At 45.0% G+C, this 16,623-nt stretch overlaps 1 protein-coding gene across 5 annotated transcripts in view; it reads right to left on the bottom strand.

Annotated features, from left to right (window-relative positions):
• Positions 1 to 13,249, bottom strand: part of NAB2 (NGFI-A binding protein 2) — a 37,024-nt gene extending 23,775 nt beyond the window's left edge. The window contains exons 1-2 of one of the 5 annotated variants that reach the window (XM_075591495.1): positions 13,100 to 13,249; positions 12,463 to 12,580 (exon numbers count right to left, since the gene is read on the bottom strand). In XM_075591495.1, the coding sequence (XP_075447610.1) occupies positions 12,463 to 12,536 (74 nt within the window). In that variant the 5' untranslated portion in view covers positions 12,537 to 12,580; positions 13,100 to 13,249. The other 4 variants (XM_075591497.1, XM_075591498.1, XM_075591496.1 and 1 more) reach the window with 4 other exon arrangements.
• Between the last annotated feature and the right edge of the window lie 3,374 nt (positions 13,250 to 16,623).

The following is a 16,623-nucleotide window of genomic DNA, read 5'->3' as shown; positions in this document are numbered from 1 at the left end:
GGTGAACCCCCGAACCGAATCTTTGCCAATCAATCGGCAACTTAGTCAATTACTTATCAATGTGTGGATTGTATTAATGCACATATTAAAGAGTAAAAACTAAAAACCGGCAGAATGGACTGCTGCTTTAAGAGGATAAGGCTTTGTCCATAGTAGGAAGTGCTAGCTTCCGGGCTCCTCCTCCCTCCCCCGGCGTCGCTCTTGCAAAACCAACTCGTATTTATCAAAAAGAAAGGGCAACACTTGCCTGAAACGCGTGGGAGGACTATTCCCTATTAAACACATTTATACATGTTCCAATAAAGTCTTTTTTTTGTTCCTGAAACACCTGGTTACCCTACTTTTTTCTTCAATTCTACTGTGGACAGCATCTGAGTGCCCCAATTTTTTCTTTTGCATTTCTATACATACTAAATAGAATCAGATCAACTCCACTCAAGTTAAAGAAATAAGAAAATAGATATTTAATTTATACAAGTAAAATAAACTCCCAATTGAGGGCAGGGAGGAGCGGCAGGGAGAGGGGGGAGGGGGGGTGTTAAGGAATTAGCACCGTCTCAGTTCTAATTCAGGTTTCCTCACTTTTGCGGACCTTTGAGGGGAGGAGGTTAAGGAAATATTATTGCTTATGTAACGGGTATTCCCCCCCCAATCGCAGATTTAATGTGGGGTGAAGGAGAACATACAATGTTACTCGGGTGTGGTGCGTTACCTGTTGGCTCGCAGGAGGGCTGAGCTTCCGCCACGGGGAACCTGGGGCAATTATACTAGGGGTAACCACTTACTCAATTCAGCGCCTCCACCTGCGATGGCTCCAACCAGAGGGGGAGTGGTTCCTCGCAGGACAATCAATAATAACATACACGGTGAGGTATAATAACTAAGGACTTTACTAACATGCAAACAACATATATCACTACAATACAATAATATAACCTGTGTCCGTCTCTAGAGGAGACACCTACTGCGTCGCGCAGGACGCTTCCCCAACACCAGGTGATCCCACCCAGTGTCCCGAGAATCCCACCCAATGTCCCGCACTCTTGGAGAGAACGTGGGTGACTGCGCAGTCACAGTTACACTAAGGGGCCCGTTGGTGCACTTATGACTGTATGGTACCTGTCGAGCACTCCGGTACTCGGATCAGCAACTGGCTTCACAAAGGGTCAGACGTGTGATGAATCCGTCTGATCCTCCAACCGAACTCCTTTGTACGCAGACCGCCAGGGCGGTCTCCTTCTGGAATAGTCTCTGCGGACCCCAACGTGGGTCCGAACCGCTTTACAGGAACCGCAGCGTCCGCTGAGTCCCTAACTAACACTTGGTACTAACGTGACAGGAACCCTAACCTAGGGCCTGTCCCTGTGGTACCGCAACCTAAAGTGGCTTTGGGGAAAACTCCTAGGGGCCTAACAGGGGTTAATAACCTGCCCCACTCCCTTAGCTCTTCCCAGCCTGACTATGCTTAATAACACTTAACGAGTCCCAGTGCCTACAGCAGCAAGCTGTAGCTCACTGGATGCTGGCAACCAACGTGCTGCGCAACAAGGTGCCTGCCTGTCAGACCTCACAGCACTAACAGCCGTGACTCTGACAAGGCAGCACTCTACACTAAGGGCAGCGTCCCTATCTTGGGCCTCCCTAAGCATTTACCCACTAAACTAGTGGGGAGTTGGGGCCTACCTGGGGTGTGGGTACCTATTGGGGCAGGAGCTGCACTCGCTCCTCGCACCCTTCCTTCCCTCACAGCTCCCTGACTCCAACTCTCTGTAACCTTCCTTTCCCAGCTCCCACTAATGTAAGTGGAAGGGTCCCTAACCTGAGGGCTGCCCCTGGCAACACTCACCTTACTGGGGAGCTGAGCTATCTCGGGCCCTGGGGGTGCTGGCCTAGTACAGGGAGTCCCCGACTCCTGTACCCTACCTCCTTCCCTGGCTTGCTCCGGTCTCTGACTGCTCCCTAACGTGCTCCAAGCCCGCCAAATGTATCTCTTCTTCAGAGGCTTCCTAAGCCCTATTGGCTCCCTGGTGTCACGTGGGGCGCGCAAAGGCTCTTGGGATATGTAGTCCCAGCTCAGAGCCTTCCCTGGTAGGCTAGGGGTTCGTGGGCTTTTCCTACCCTGCACTGCGCTTGCGCAAGATTCCTGATGCTGCCTGTACCTTCTCTCGGCTATCCCTACGCTCGCGCAACTTTGCCCTGTCTCTGGGGCTCTCCCTGCGCATGCGCGAACTAAGGGACAATGGCGGCGCCCTATCCGCCCGGCTCCGGGAGCGCCGGGAGCCCTGAGACGCGCGTGCGGCCTTGGCAACCGGCCGCACGCGTCCCCGGCAACCCCCGAGCCGGGACCTGACCGCCCTCTCCCCTGCCATCGCCGGACGTAGCCGCCATTGGACGCGGCGGCCCCCGCGATCGGCAGTCAGGTGAGGGGGGTGCTGAAGTGCTGGGGAGACCTGGCTACACTTAAATCTTTGTGTCAAATTTCATTTGGTTAGAGATTATCGAGCTTTATTTCTAGATCTGGTTTAAAAACTCCTCTCTAATCGTCAAGCCAGGGGACCCAGATCTTATGGAATCTATTAGTGGAATGTTTGAGTAAGACAGACAGTGAGCCTTTCCATTAACATTACTTCATCGATTCTTCTCTCCGCCGATAATCTGGAGGCGGAAGTAGACTTTTCCAAGCAGCAGCAACAGAACATCTGGTAGCTGTCAATATACGTGAGATCAAACGTCTCGTTGTGTGGCTCCAGTCCTCTGTCTGTTTAGCCAATAGGTAAATCAGTGGGTTTTGCAGGATTTTAAAACCTGTTGTGTTGTTAATGATTTCTTCGTTGACAATACAATATTTTTGTATGATCGGGCAGTTCCACCATATGTGGACCATACAGTATCCCCAATCTGTCCACATCCCCTCCAACATTGATTAGAGGACTCGGGTAGATTTGCTCGAGCCTCTTTGGAGTGAGATACCACTGATAGATTTTATAAATATTCTCCTTTGTTACGATGCTGTTGGAGGTTTTAGCCGCATTCTCCTAAATGTCTTCCCAGTCCTCCCCATCGATATTAATCCCCAGTTTGTTGACCCATTTGGCCATATATTTATGATCTGGAGTATTTCCAGCTGCTTCAATCCCTGCATATATCATTGTTATTAGGCATTTCTGATAAGACCCTTTTGGGCATAGGGATTCAAAATTGTACAATTCTGGAAATTTGAATTTCCTTGACACTTTGTGACAATAATGTCTAATTTGATGGTGTTTGAAGAAGGGAAGGTCTGGACCATTGAATTTGGTTCGAAGTTCATGATAACTTAGCAATTTTCCCTAGTGGAGAAAATCTATCTTCGTTATATTTTTATTTTTTAAACTTATTGACGCAATTTGTGTCACAGCCTGGTGGGAAACCTGGGTTATAGAAAACAGGCGTAAAAATTGGGAGACATTTGACAAAGGTTTGTAGTTTCGTTTTGGCCCAGATGTTTAGGGTCAGGTTCATCGGTCGAAGGACCAGGGGCTTCCGGATAGGCTCCTTTTTCTCATTTAGCCCAAGTGAAAGTGGTAAAGGGAGGTCTTTTGAATATGGAGTCTCTATAGCTACCCAGCAGAACTGGTCTGGACTTGCGTTCCAGACCACAACTTGTCTTAATTGGGCAGTTTGGTAATATTTTATCAGGTCCGGAACCCTAATCCACCTTTTTATCTGAAGGATAACAGCACTGACCTGGCCACTCTCTTTTATCCTGCTAAATGAATCGGAATATACTATTCTGAAGGGCTCTTAATTCTCCCTTTGGTATAGAGATCGGGAGTGTTTGTTATATTTTTTTCAACCTGGGTAGGACGTTCATTTTTATTGAGATGATTCTTGCCATCCATGATATTTGACGTTTTTTCAGTCTAGCAGGTCTTTTGTAATTTTATCGAATAGGGATGGGGGGGGGGAATAGTTGTATAATTGATTCATGCTTATGGCAAGTACTTAATCAATATTATGAAATGTAGTAAGCATGTCATCAATCCCGTAGTTGCTCTAATTAGCAGAATTTTATATGTAAACAATTATGGACGTTCCCTTCTAAACAGTGATGGCATCAGGCTGAGAGAAAATGTAAATCGTATCAATTCTGGAGTTCGGCAAAAGCCGTTGTTTTCGTTTCAGCACATTTCAACCTACCAAACTTCCTATCCCTAAATTATTATTTATTCCCAAAAGCCTTCGCATACACACGCACACCAACAGACAAAAAAGGTGGTTCATGCAAACCCACACAGGATACAAAAGAAAATTAGCAGTGAAAGCATTTAAAAAGGGGCTAAAAAGGGGGTATTGTTTTCATACAAGAAACCCATTACAAAAAACAGGGCCCTTCGCACACTTCTATAAAAGAAAACTAACAGGTGTTCCACTCATCTTGCCAAAGTTTAAAAAAAAAGGGGTGGTGATACTAGTTAGAAGAGGAATTCCTCTCCAAATTCAGAAGGAGAGGCAACAAATTGAGTTCCTGAAAGAGGAAATAGATAAGCGATCTATTTTTCCACCTAATTCTATCGTCTGGGGGGGGAGGAGGGACACACTTCAAAATGGTTCAAACCACAGACATTGACAAATCTAACACACAGAGGCAGCACTGGCCAAAAAATCCCAAAATTTCAGAAACATGAGAGGGTCTCCCCAGATTAACTCAGAGGGCATTCCATAAAAAATACCAGACACTATACATTCTTTTCGACCACACGAGTCTTATTCTAGATTGGACTATTTTATGGTGAGCCCCGAAATACTGACTGACATATCCCAGACCACAATTGGGCCTATTACTTGATCTGATCACACCCTTTGCTATAAATCTAAATGTCTCTCAAACATTTCCTATGCAGTTTGATGTCCCTCTGTCCAAGGTAGGTGTCTACACTCCTCGGGGCACAAGGTATCCTACTGGTGGGACAACAGAGTCCAAGAATGTCCCAAAGGGGGTCGAGAAGAACCCCATTGTGCAACAGATGACGTTCTTCCGACCAGATCCGTTGCAGCGTTGCTAAAACATATATTGTTACATGACATGCGTAAAAAGTTTTTCTTGATGTACGCAGCTTACTTATCTTCTACATATATATATATATATATATATATATATTTTACTAAAGGTTTTAAACTATGAGCGTTGTGTGCTTCTTTTTTTGTAATTTTTCTCTTTTAGTGTGTGTGGGGTGCTGGGCCACCCCCTCTCTACAGCTGCAGACGCTCTCTTTACTCATCCAAGAAGGTCCTGTACATGTGTACTTAGATTTCTTTTGTATTAATTGCACATTATCTGGTGTTAGTGGATATTAAAATATATAGTAAGATAAGTCAATAGACTGCAAACTGTTCTCCACAAACCTAGAAATCCTGATGAAGTAGGGTTCATAAATGAATGACAAGCCTCGGACAATACTAGAAAGGTTATAAATATAATAGAACAAATACATAAGCAGAAAACGAAAGTGATGGTCTTCAGTTTAGATGGAGAAAAAGCATTTGACAGGATTAATTGGCAATTGGCAATTTATGAACAGGACATTGGAGGCATTTGAGTTCAGGGGACCAAATTTTACTGGGATAAGCCACTTAACCACTCCTTCACAACTACCTTGAAATTACCAGGTTGGGAAGGGTAGGTAATTTGTATAACCAATGGAACAAGGCAAGGCTGTCCGTTGTCCCCATTGCTAATTACCCTAACAATAGAGCCTCTATATCTGACAAAATACTAAGGGGATAAAAATAGGTGATGCCACCTATAAAATTGATCTGTTCGCAGATGACATCATATAACACTAGCGAACCCATTGACTTCACTCCCTTACTTACAGGCAGCCCCGTCACAATTCGGATAAACCTTCAATTATAAAATAAACACAGACAAATCTGAGGCCCCTAATATATCCCTCCTCAAAACATGAAGTCAAATGACTTCAATAAAATGGTAAATATAGGTGGAGAGAAACTCATATTAGATACATAGGAATTAATAATACTGTACATCAAAAAAAGTGAGCCAAATATACCCAGGAAGCACAGATAGATGTCGGAGAGGATGTTGTGAAATAGGAGATCTGGTCCACATATGGTGGACTTTCTCCAAGATAGATTAAAGACTTAGCAGATGGAACAGTAGAAATAGAAATACCAAATGGACCCTTTCGTCCTATTACTGGCCAACTCAGTAGAAGGTAGTAACCCCCACCAATGTAAACTCATAGCCAACATACCAACGGTGACCAGTTGTTCAATTGTGACAGCGTGAAAAAAAAACACTAACAGTCCCAACCAGAAGAAAAGTGTTTAACAGAATCAATGAGATTATGTTAATGGCAAAACTCTCATACCTCAAACATAAAACTATTTTTTTATAAGGTCTGGGAACCATGGATTCATGGATAAAGTGCAGAGCAATGTGAAATGAAAAGAACGTACAGATGTTAAAATGTATAACAACTATATAAACAATGTAAAATGTGTGATGTGTTTGGCTTCGGAGCTGTGTATTCATCCCCCCTCCTCCCCCCTCCTCCCTCCTCCACCCCCCACACCCATTTCCCTCATGTACAAAACCAGTTAAACATGTGGGGGGGAAAAGGGAGGTGCAGTTACAAAAACAAGTTGTTTGTCTTGAGGACTATAGGAGAAGGGACATGTCAGGGGAGGATCACAGGTCGTCCCCCCCCCCCTCCTCCATACATATTTTACCTATTATTATTTTAGCATGCCTGGTGATATGAAAAGGGATTGCAGACAAAGGATGCAGAAGTTAGAACAAGGATGTGATCCTAAGGATAACACCCCCTCCACACCCAGTCAAGGGAATGAACATGGGTTTTATTCGCAGCAGAATACAGGGGTGTACCCAACAGCTCCCCTCTCTCTCTCTCTCCTCTCCCCCCCCCCTACAATTCAGGTACAATTCACATTGCTGGGAGATTATATACCTGGAAGAGGAGGGGCTCTTAGAGGGCAACACTACTATGGTGTAATTTAATATATTTAGCCAATCACCTGCAACTGCTTATTGAGCAGTTTGTGGCAGGCCAGCCCCTCCTCTTCTAGGTATATAATCTCCCAGCAAGGTCCCATTATTTCACTTCACTTGCAGAAATGTGAGTATCTGTACCAGTATATACCAGTTTTTAACTGCACTAGGTTATATAAGCATATGCTTTGATATTTTAACCCTTTCTGGGCTTATTTCACATAACACTAGTATGCATTTAGCGTAGGAACCTGCTATAATGAGACTTACCTTGACGTGGTTAGCAGGCTTGGCATTATTTGATCAAAGGATGTATACCAAAAGTCTCCTTTTTTCTTATAGGTATTTACAATATAATATATATATTTACAATATAATATATATATTTACAATATAATATATATATTTACAATATAATATAATATAATATATATATATATATATATATATATATATATATATATATATATATATATATATATATATATATATATATATATATATATATATATATATATATATATATATATATATATATATTCCCCAATGATTGCTATCCCAAAGGGAGAAGCGCAGGGATTCACTTTTTGTTTTGCACATTTGTATGGCCAAATCCTTCACTAGCTGCATGCTCCTCACATGGAGAAGCGCAGTGATTTATATTTCTTTTACTTTAGTTTTAAGCGCCGTCGCTGACGACAAGGCCAGTGACGTCACCGAGGAGGGCAGCTCTCTGTGATTGGTTTAGAGACAGTAACATGTGGCGACTGTCTCTAAAAAAATAAAATTTCATTGGCTTCCAAATTTTTGGTCGCGACGTCACTCCATCGCTGTTGCGCTTACTATAAGCGCATGCGACTGATTCAATGGATTTGTTTTGGAGCGATGTCGCGTCGTCGGGCAATATAAGCAAAGCCAAACAAGCAAAGACAGGGAGAGTATAATGGGGGCAAATTTACTTGATACATTGATTGTAAGGCACAAATGTTCAGGTCAATTTTAAGACACAATCAAGTTTCATATGCAACACTGACTACTGTATACATACAGTATGTAGCCATGTATCCTCAAGGCTACACATCTGCCCTAACACATAAGCCCTGGTACCAGTGCAGGCAGTGTTGGGGTTAAATCTATGCCCTAGCTGCTGCAGCAAACAACTCACTTGAGTGACAGGGGGGTGGGCCTAAGGCCTGGGTGCTGCCCTATCAGGGTCTCAGACCTATGACCCTCCCCCTGAGTACAAAAGGGACTGCTGATCCAAATTTAGTGGCTCTGAGTTGTTGGAAGTATGGAGCCAGGGCTCTGGCCACCTTCCTTCCCCCTCAGGGGAGTGGGACACTACCCCTTACTTCACCAGAGAGTAAAAGATCAAAGGATAGACCTTCGGGGCCCCAATCCCTTGATTCCAGGGACAGGAGAGAGGAGAGAACATGTTGGTATGCTGTATGTAGAATAAAGAACCATCCTTTGTTTTACACTCCTGCCTGAGACTGCAGTTTATCAGGGGGAGTGCAAGAGGGTTTTCCAGCAGGAACTGCACCCGGTTCTGCTGGGGCCTGCTAGAAATGGAGGCGCTGCACCCATAAAGAACTGGGAAGATCCCTAAAGCCTGTCCTGTCTTCCCCACTACCATCGGCGGGACACTCAGAAATCCTGTAAGCCTAGCAGGTGAGCAGCACAACAACACCAAGTAACAGTGAAATCTCCCAGAGGGTGGGGGAACACCTGTTACAAGTATATTGTAAGTTCTGAGTCATACATATTCCAACTTTATGAACTGCAGATTCCGAAGTGATAAAAAAAGGTGCAGAAAACAGTACATTTACTCACGAAAATCTACTGCAAGCACAACAAAGACAATATGTACAGACAGGGCTGGATTAAGGGGCGGTCTAGCCGGGCATTTGCCCAGGGCGCCAACCAAAAAGGGGTGCCAAAAGAAACCGACGGGCACCTCACCACTTCACTTTTTGCAGCACACGCTGCAACCCCAGCACCATCTTTAAATGTCAGAGTCCTGCGCAGCTTCGGCAGTGTCGAGGGACATTTAAAGATGTAGCGTCGGAGTCGCAGGACTCGCAGTGGCAGCAAGGGACATTGACGAGGGCACTCTGCCACGTGGGATACTGACGGAGCAGAGGCCCGGGACGCAGTGCACAGGTCCCCCAGCTCCTCCAACACACGTGTGGAGCGGCTGGCACACGGGACATTCACGAGTGGTATCCGCGGGACATTTAACGATGGACTCAAGGTTGCGGCGAGTAGTCTTGGCGATGGAGCGCCAGAGGGGGATTTGGTCGCGGCCAAGCTTCCTATTCCGAGTAGGAGCCCAGGTTTAAATCTTGTACTACTTTAGGTTCATGGAGCCGCTATTTAAATGTAGTAAGTCACAAATGTGTTTGATTAGGAAGAAGCCAGGGTTTTAATTCATCCAAGTGCATTTAATGTAATGCAGCACTCACAGAGGCTGAGCACTGGAATCCACGGACTGGCTCAGCTATGGAATGACAGAACTAGGTGGGATGTGGACAGATGGGCGTTGTCTGACACCCCTGTCATTTTTCAGGCTTCCCACAGAAATCCCACAATAGTCAGATACAGGGAGCTTGTTTGTCCAGGAAACTCATGACACAAGCCCTATAATGCTGAGCACAGAGTACAACAAATGTGCTTTTGGGACTTTACACCCACCCACCCCTCTCCCCTCCCTAACAAACAGACAGACTTTTTGTGTGAAAACAACTTACTAGTGTTATGGGGTTTTTTTTTTTGTATAATTCTATCACCTTTAATGTAACATTTTCACTTATTTGCTTTGTGTGTACATTGTCATGTTTCTTTTTTTCTTTTGATCCGTTTATTTCATATTTGCCAATAATCACAAGAGAAATTAGGTAACGATTGTAAAATCACTCTAAAGCAGCAGCGGGGACAAAAAAAAGTATCCCAAAATTTTTTTTAAATACTTTGACTTTTCTAATAGTGAAAATCACCTTTGTTTAACTCTGTAAACGTGCCACTGCCATTAGTTTGAAACAAGAGGGATTGCTATTTTAAGATGCCACATAGAATACAGATACATCAGCTGTATAAAAGATGTGTTACTGGTATTGTTATTAAATGATCCTGTACCTCTTCATAATATGGACTTAGAATTAAGACAAGGAAAATAAATAGGCAGTTGAAGGTCAAAAAAAATAAAATCATTCTTGATTATATTTGTATTAATTAAAGTGCATAATCTAAATAATTGGAGAAAATGTAAGTATTCAATGTGTTGAGAGTGATAGCCGACACATTGAAAAGAATGGTGTTAACACTTCATGTGCCATGGCTTCCAATGCTTTACTGACACTCCTGTCAATAGAGAACAGACCCCTTGCTATAAAATAAGGGAAGATTAAACCTTTACATCAACCATAACCATTTCAAAACCTGGAATGTATGTGTACCACATGGTTATGAGAACTACGTTGCCTTTATATTATTAAAAGTATAGTCCACATTTTCTGGACACTTTTGAATCAGCTCCCTTAGCATACGTAAGATTGTAGGCCCTTCAGGGCAGGGACTCTGTTTCCTAAATGTCTACTTATTCCTATTAGGTCACGTGTGTTACTGCTGTAAAGAGCAGTGTACATGGATGGTTCTGTATAAAAGATAGAACAGTTCCAAAGTGCAGAGAAATAGTTCATACGGGACCTGAAACGCTGTTCCTCCTCTGTTCTTGGCTGTCACATTAAATTGAGAATTGCATTGTGAACTTGTGAGTAGAAATGTACTTTGTACCTCTGTCCTAGGAAAGGCCTGCATTTTGATATTTTTTTTTTTGCTATATAAAAGATATACATACATTTATAATGCAGTTCTTTTTATGTTGGAAAACTGGACTATAAATTCCTGGATGATAATGGGTAGGACTGAAACTCTCCTGCATATCTGGGGCTGCAGGTTTGCTATTAGTGAATGAGTAAAGCACGCACATTTCAACAGACTACACGCAATTTGTAAATTTACCAATAAAGTCTCATAATTGTGCTATTCTGGGGGCAATTTTTGCTATACACAAACTTTAAAACTCTGCAAGAAAATTAAAGTGAAGCTAAATTTGTGTATTTTCCACGTATGTAGAATATGTATATACACGGTTTGCGCCTAAACAATTGTTTTTTTTTTTTTTTTTTTTTTTAATGCCTAGAACCATGTGGAAACGCATCCCAGCAGACATCCAACAGCACTGGGATATCCAGTAATAAAGAAACAATAAAGGTGCTATATTTCCAAGCGGCAGAACATATTGTAATTTGATTATGATCAGCTGACTTAACATTGCAATGTCCCACTCTGGGCTCCCTGCCCAAGGCTAACCTAAAGAATTCGTATACTACTATACTACACAAAGGGCTGATTTCTGGGCAGTAACAAGTGCCAGGAGTGGACACAACTGGAACTCAGCATGATAATAAGCTGATATTCCTTCCTAAGAACTCTCAAGCTGAAAGTTCTCTTAAAAGCTACCTGGCCATTGATGCTTTAACTTTCAGTACCAGGGATTTTAACCCATTAAGTTCCAGGCTTTCTATACATTTGAAAGCACGTCGGTTTTTAGCAATTTAATGTCCTTATAACGAAAGACCAGGGAAGCACTGTAATTAAACTCTTTCTTTGCTAGCCAATAAATGTCTTCCCCTCTAGGCAATGCATGTTTTAGTGTCATTGCTAACATCAAGCTATACATTTCACTTAACTGCTTCCAATTACATATTTGATTAAATAATTATAATGTAATACTAATTGTGCAAAATGTATTTGCTCACATGTTATGCAGCACTGTGCGTAGAAAAGGAAATGGTATTGTCTGATGCACATGGTTATAATGTGGAGGGCCCATGGGCACAAAGGCTGACCAACTTCTCCATCTTTTATGGCATCTCCCTTCTCCACTGGGCCCCTCTTTTTATTGCTAAAGATGACAGGTTTACCGTTCCTGTTTCAACTTTCTGGTGGGATTATGCACTAACCATCAACAGGAATACTCGTCATTTGTTTTATAAAACATACACGCTCTGCCGACCTAAATGTGTGTGATCCAGTCAATTGAGCATCAGAGGGAAAAGAAGAAAGCTGTCTCTGACTCTCACACTGGGATACAATCAGCAATCTTGATATCCACATGTGGATCAGTGTCTACCATTTGCATCGCCCTGTTACACAGTATCAAACACTGCAACATTTTGCACATGTAGATGAGAACCCTGCTGTGCCTCCAATTACTATGGAAGTCACCTAGCCTACGCAGCTCACCACACACACAACACGTTGTGTTTAACAGGTATAGCAAGTCTTACAGGGCCCCCAAAACATATAGTGTGAATAGGTACATGTCATGCACTGTATGTCCAGCAATGAATGTAACCATATGTTCAATGCGCTAACTTACTTGCCTTGCTTTAGGCGGCCGCTTGGGTTCCTCTGATCTGCCAGCTCTCTCCGCCATGTAGGGGGGCTTCTTCTGCATGTGCCAGCCAGAGTATCCCCCGGAGAGAGGAAAGGTAGAAGTAACTATCCAAGTAACACAATGACAAGCCAACCGAGTTATTGGAGTGAAGTTGCTGCTGTTTAATTTGATTCTTTTTGGTTTAAGTTTCCAGTGTCACGATATTTCCCTACCCTCTGTCTGTTTGTATCACGATATGTCCCACCCTCCCTCTCGCTGTGTTTGGATCACGATATTTCCCTCCCTCTCGCTGTGTTTTGATCACGATATTTCCCTCCCTCTCGCTGTGTTTTGATCACGATATTTCCCTCCCTCTCGCTGTTTTGATCACGATATTTCCCTCCCTCTCGCTGTGTTTGGATCACGATATGTTCCACCCTCCCTCTCGCTGTGTTCGGGTGCTTACTGCGTGTGTCCGACTGTCACTCTTGTGCTTTTCTCTAATGCTCACCCGTCTATACAATCCTCTTCCTAACCCCTGATCCTGCCTCTCTTACCCCCGGCCCTATTACTCTGACTCCCTCAGTCTCCTCCCCCTGGTATCTTTCTATACCCCTCTGTCTACAGTATGTCCCTCTCGTTACCCTCAGTCCTGTTTCTCCGTCCGCCTTCCTCACCAACTCAGATAGTGCCTGGGTTCTCCCCTGCCTGAGGTTTGTGAGCTCTCTGTGCAGTTTTCCACCCACATACACATTTGCAATGAGACTCTTTCTCTGTGTGTAGGAGGGCTGGGGGAAGGGCCAAAATGAAAGCTTCTATCATAGCAACACAATACAGAGGCAAGACAGATCAGCATACCCTTTCTATGCTGGAACTGCCTACGAAAGTAGCAATGCTATAATATACTTGTCTGTTGCTGGTGTACGTACATTGGCTTTCCAAGCTGTCACAGCAATATTCACTTGGAATGAAATGTTACAATTGATATCAGCAGCTGTTGATAACCCAATTTCTATCTTTTAAAATAACAATGCAGGAAGATGAATCCTTTTTAACATGAGTGAAGATTATAAACAAAATACAATGCACTGGTACCCCCAAATACCTTTCCATTACCAGGACCACCAACAGGGGAGGGGAGCCCGGCTGGCCGGTACTAGAAGTTGAACCCGGGCCAGAGGCCAGGCCCAACAAACGCGTCTGGCTGCAGCAGGGCCACAAACAGGGAGGGGTCTGCCGGGGCTGGTGTCCCGGGCTCGCTGGATTGGGGGGGGCCCCCGGCCAGAGCTGCAAATTTCCCCCGACCTCTTGCCAGGCCCTGCTGCCGGTCGCGGCTGGGCCCCCAGTGGGGTTCAGTCAGGCGCGTTGGTGCTCCTCCCTGCCTCTGATCCCCACAGCTGCTGCCCGGGGCAGGAGGGGCGGGTGGTAGGTGCAGGGGGCGGGCAAAGTTGCCGGGTGGGTGCTGGACCCAGCGCGTCCGCCTCTGGCCTGCGGTTGGCACGCGGGGCTTCCCGCTCTCCTCGGGCGCTTCCCTCCTCGATCGGGGAGGTGGGTCCAATTTGGCAGTGCAGCAGGTGCGGTCCTCTCCCGGTGCTCCCCCGTTATCGCTGCCGCCCACTGGTGGCTTTTTGAGCGGGGGGAGACAGGGATGTTTTGGGGAGATGTGTGTGGTGGTCCCATGGTCTGGATGCCACTGCTCCACATCCACTGCCCCCCCTTCGCATCCACTAGCCTCCCTGCGAATCCACTGCGCCCCCCCCCCCCTCCTGACACCATCCCCAAGATAAGTCTGAATTTTATATGTATTGGGGTGCTTGGTGTATTTTATATATGTATTGGGTAGGTGGGGGTATTTTGTATATGTATTGGGGTGGTGGGGGTCTTTTTAAAATGTATTGGGGGCATCCAGTCAGTCACCCACCCAGTCAGTCACCCACTCAGTCAGTCACCCACCCAGTCATTCATTCATTCACCCACCCAGTCATTCATTCACCCACCCACCCACTCTCCCAGTCACCCTCAGAGTCAGTCACCCACCCACCCACCCAGTCAGTTAAGTCAGTCACCCACCCACCCACCCAGTCAGTTAAGTCAGTCACCCACCCACCCACCCAGTCAGTTAAGTCAGTCACCCACCCACCCAGTCAGTTAAGTCAGTCACCCACCCACCCACCCAGTCAGTTAAGTCAGTCACCCACCCACCCACCCACCCAGTCAGTTAAGTCAGTCACCCACCCACCCAGTCAGTTAAGTCAGTCACCCACCCACCCACCCAGTCAGTTAAGTCAGTCAACCCAGTCAGTTAAGTCAGTCACCCACCCACCCACCCACCCAGTCAGTTAAGTCAGTCAAGTCAGTCACCTACGCAGTCAGTCAGCCGCTTAGTCAGTCATCCACCCACCCGGTCAGTCATCCACCCACCTGGTCAGTCATCCACCCAGTCAGTCACTCACCCAGTCACCCACACAGTAAGTCACCCACCCACACAGTCAGTCAGTCAGTCACCCACCCACACAGTCAGTCACCCACACAGTCAGTTCAATACTGCATGCTTATTCCGTATAGAGTTACATTATAACAGTGTTCAGAAAAGCATCTGATCTTTTGATAAATTGTATCATCTTGAGAAGGTATAATGGGTGTGCTGTGCAATTAGATTGATGGGATAGCAGCACTAATGGAAATAATGATTGTCCCTCTGCCCCTGCGAGGGAGGAGAGAAATGAGGAAGCCTGGAACATGTCACCAACGCACACCACTGTGTGGGCTGGGAAGATGTGCTGAGGGAAGTGCCGAGTGCAGGGGCCTGCAGTACATTGTGTAACAGAGCGAGCCTCTTAGTCTCTCACTATCACCCGATGTATTAATCTGGGCTAAACCTTAGCACACATCCCTTTCACTGCCAAGGGTAGTTGCCAGACACCCATCTTTGCAATGACCTTTTCACACCATGGAAAATGTTAAAACATCATTTATTTGTCAGAGTTGTGATGTAGCCTAGCAAACCATGCAGACTTTTTCTGAAAAATATTTTTTTTATATTTAGAGTAGTGTTGGTCCCATGTGTATATTTGGTGAAGTGACCTCAGCAGTCTAGTTCAAATGCAAAAAAATAGGAATTGTTTTTCAAATTTTGCTATGCAGTTCATAAAATGACTATCCAGATTTTGTCTGATTGAGCTGTATTGCACACAGTATGAAACACCATTTTGTCTACTAGAAAATAAAACGTTTCATACATTTCCTTTGTTTATTTAATGTGTTTACATGCCAAAGGGTGGTTGTTGCCAAAGTAGCATTAGCTAGATTTTGATATACTGTACCACTACTTTCTCATGTAATTAGAGTAACTGAGCAATGATGCACCAATACACAACTTTTCTGAAGGTAGATAAATCAGAAGAAACCTTGGATGCGTCACTTTGAAGTGTTATACAAAGGCTGATCATGTAGGCTGTACCTACTTCTATGACAGGCAGGGCTGTTAACGGGGGAGAGAACCAGGACGATTGTCCCGGGGCTGGCGGCTGTGGGGCGCTCTGCTGGCTGGAGGTTGGGCTCAATTTCTGCATCTGGCTGCCAGCCTCTAATTGCTGCCAGGCCCCAGCTCTCCCTAAATGCTGCTGCAATGCCACCCTCCCCCCCCCCCCCCGCCCCTGCCAGTCGGCACCAGAAATTGGGTCTGCACAGAAGTCAGGCCCATCTTCCACATTCGCACAACGGCCGTCATTACGCCCCCAAGGTAAGTGTGTGATTATTTGTGGTGGAGTGTGAATATCGTGGGATGGGGGTGTGGGTATTATGGGGGGGATTATTGTGTGTGTGTGTGTGTGGCCAGTGGATTGTGGGAATGTGATTGAGTGAGGGGGGTGGGAGTGTATTTAGTGATATAGGGGAGGGAGAATGTGTGAGAGAGAAGGGAGGGGGAATAGAGAGGGGATGAGAGCAAGGAATTGTGTAAAACAAAAGGGTGGATTGTAATATATGGTGCACCCCCAATATGTAATATGGTGGTACCCTTAAATGACACAGGACACTATCAAAGTTAATCAGGTGATGCCTATTTGTGGGGGAAAAAATGCTTGTGAAATCATAAATAAAAGCACCACCACACCAAACACCTTTTCAAATGAAAGGGTGTTTCCCTGCAATAATGTCTCCAGGGACC

The sequence above is a fragment of the Ascaphus truei genome, chromosome 3 (assembly GCF_040206685.1).
Source record: "Ascaphus truei isolate aAscTru1 chromosome 3, aAscTru1.hap1, whole genome shotgun sequence".
Classification (NCBI taxonomy): Eukaryota; Metazoa; Chordata; class Amphibia; order Anura; family Ascaphidae; genus Ascaphus; species Ascaphus truei.
The sequence above is the reverse complement of the archived record's forward strand: the minus strand, read 5'-3'. Positions and strand labels throughout refer to the sequence as shown.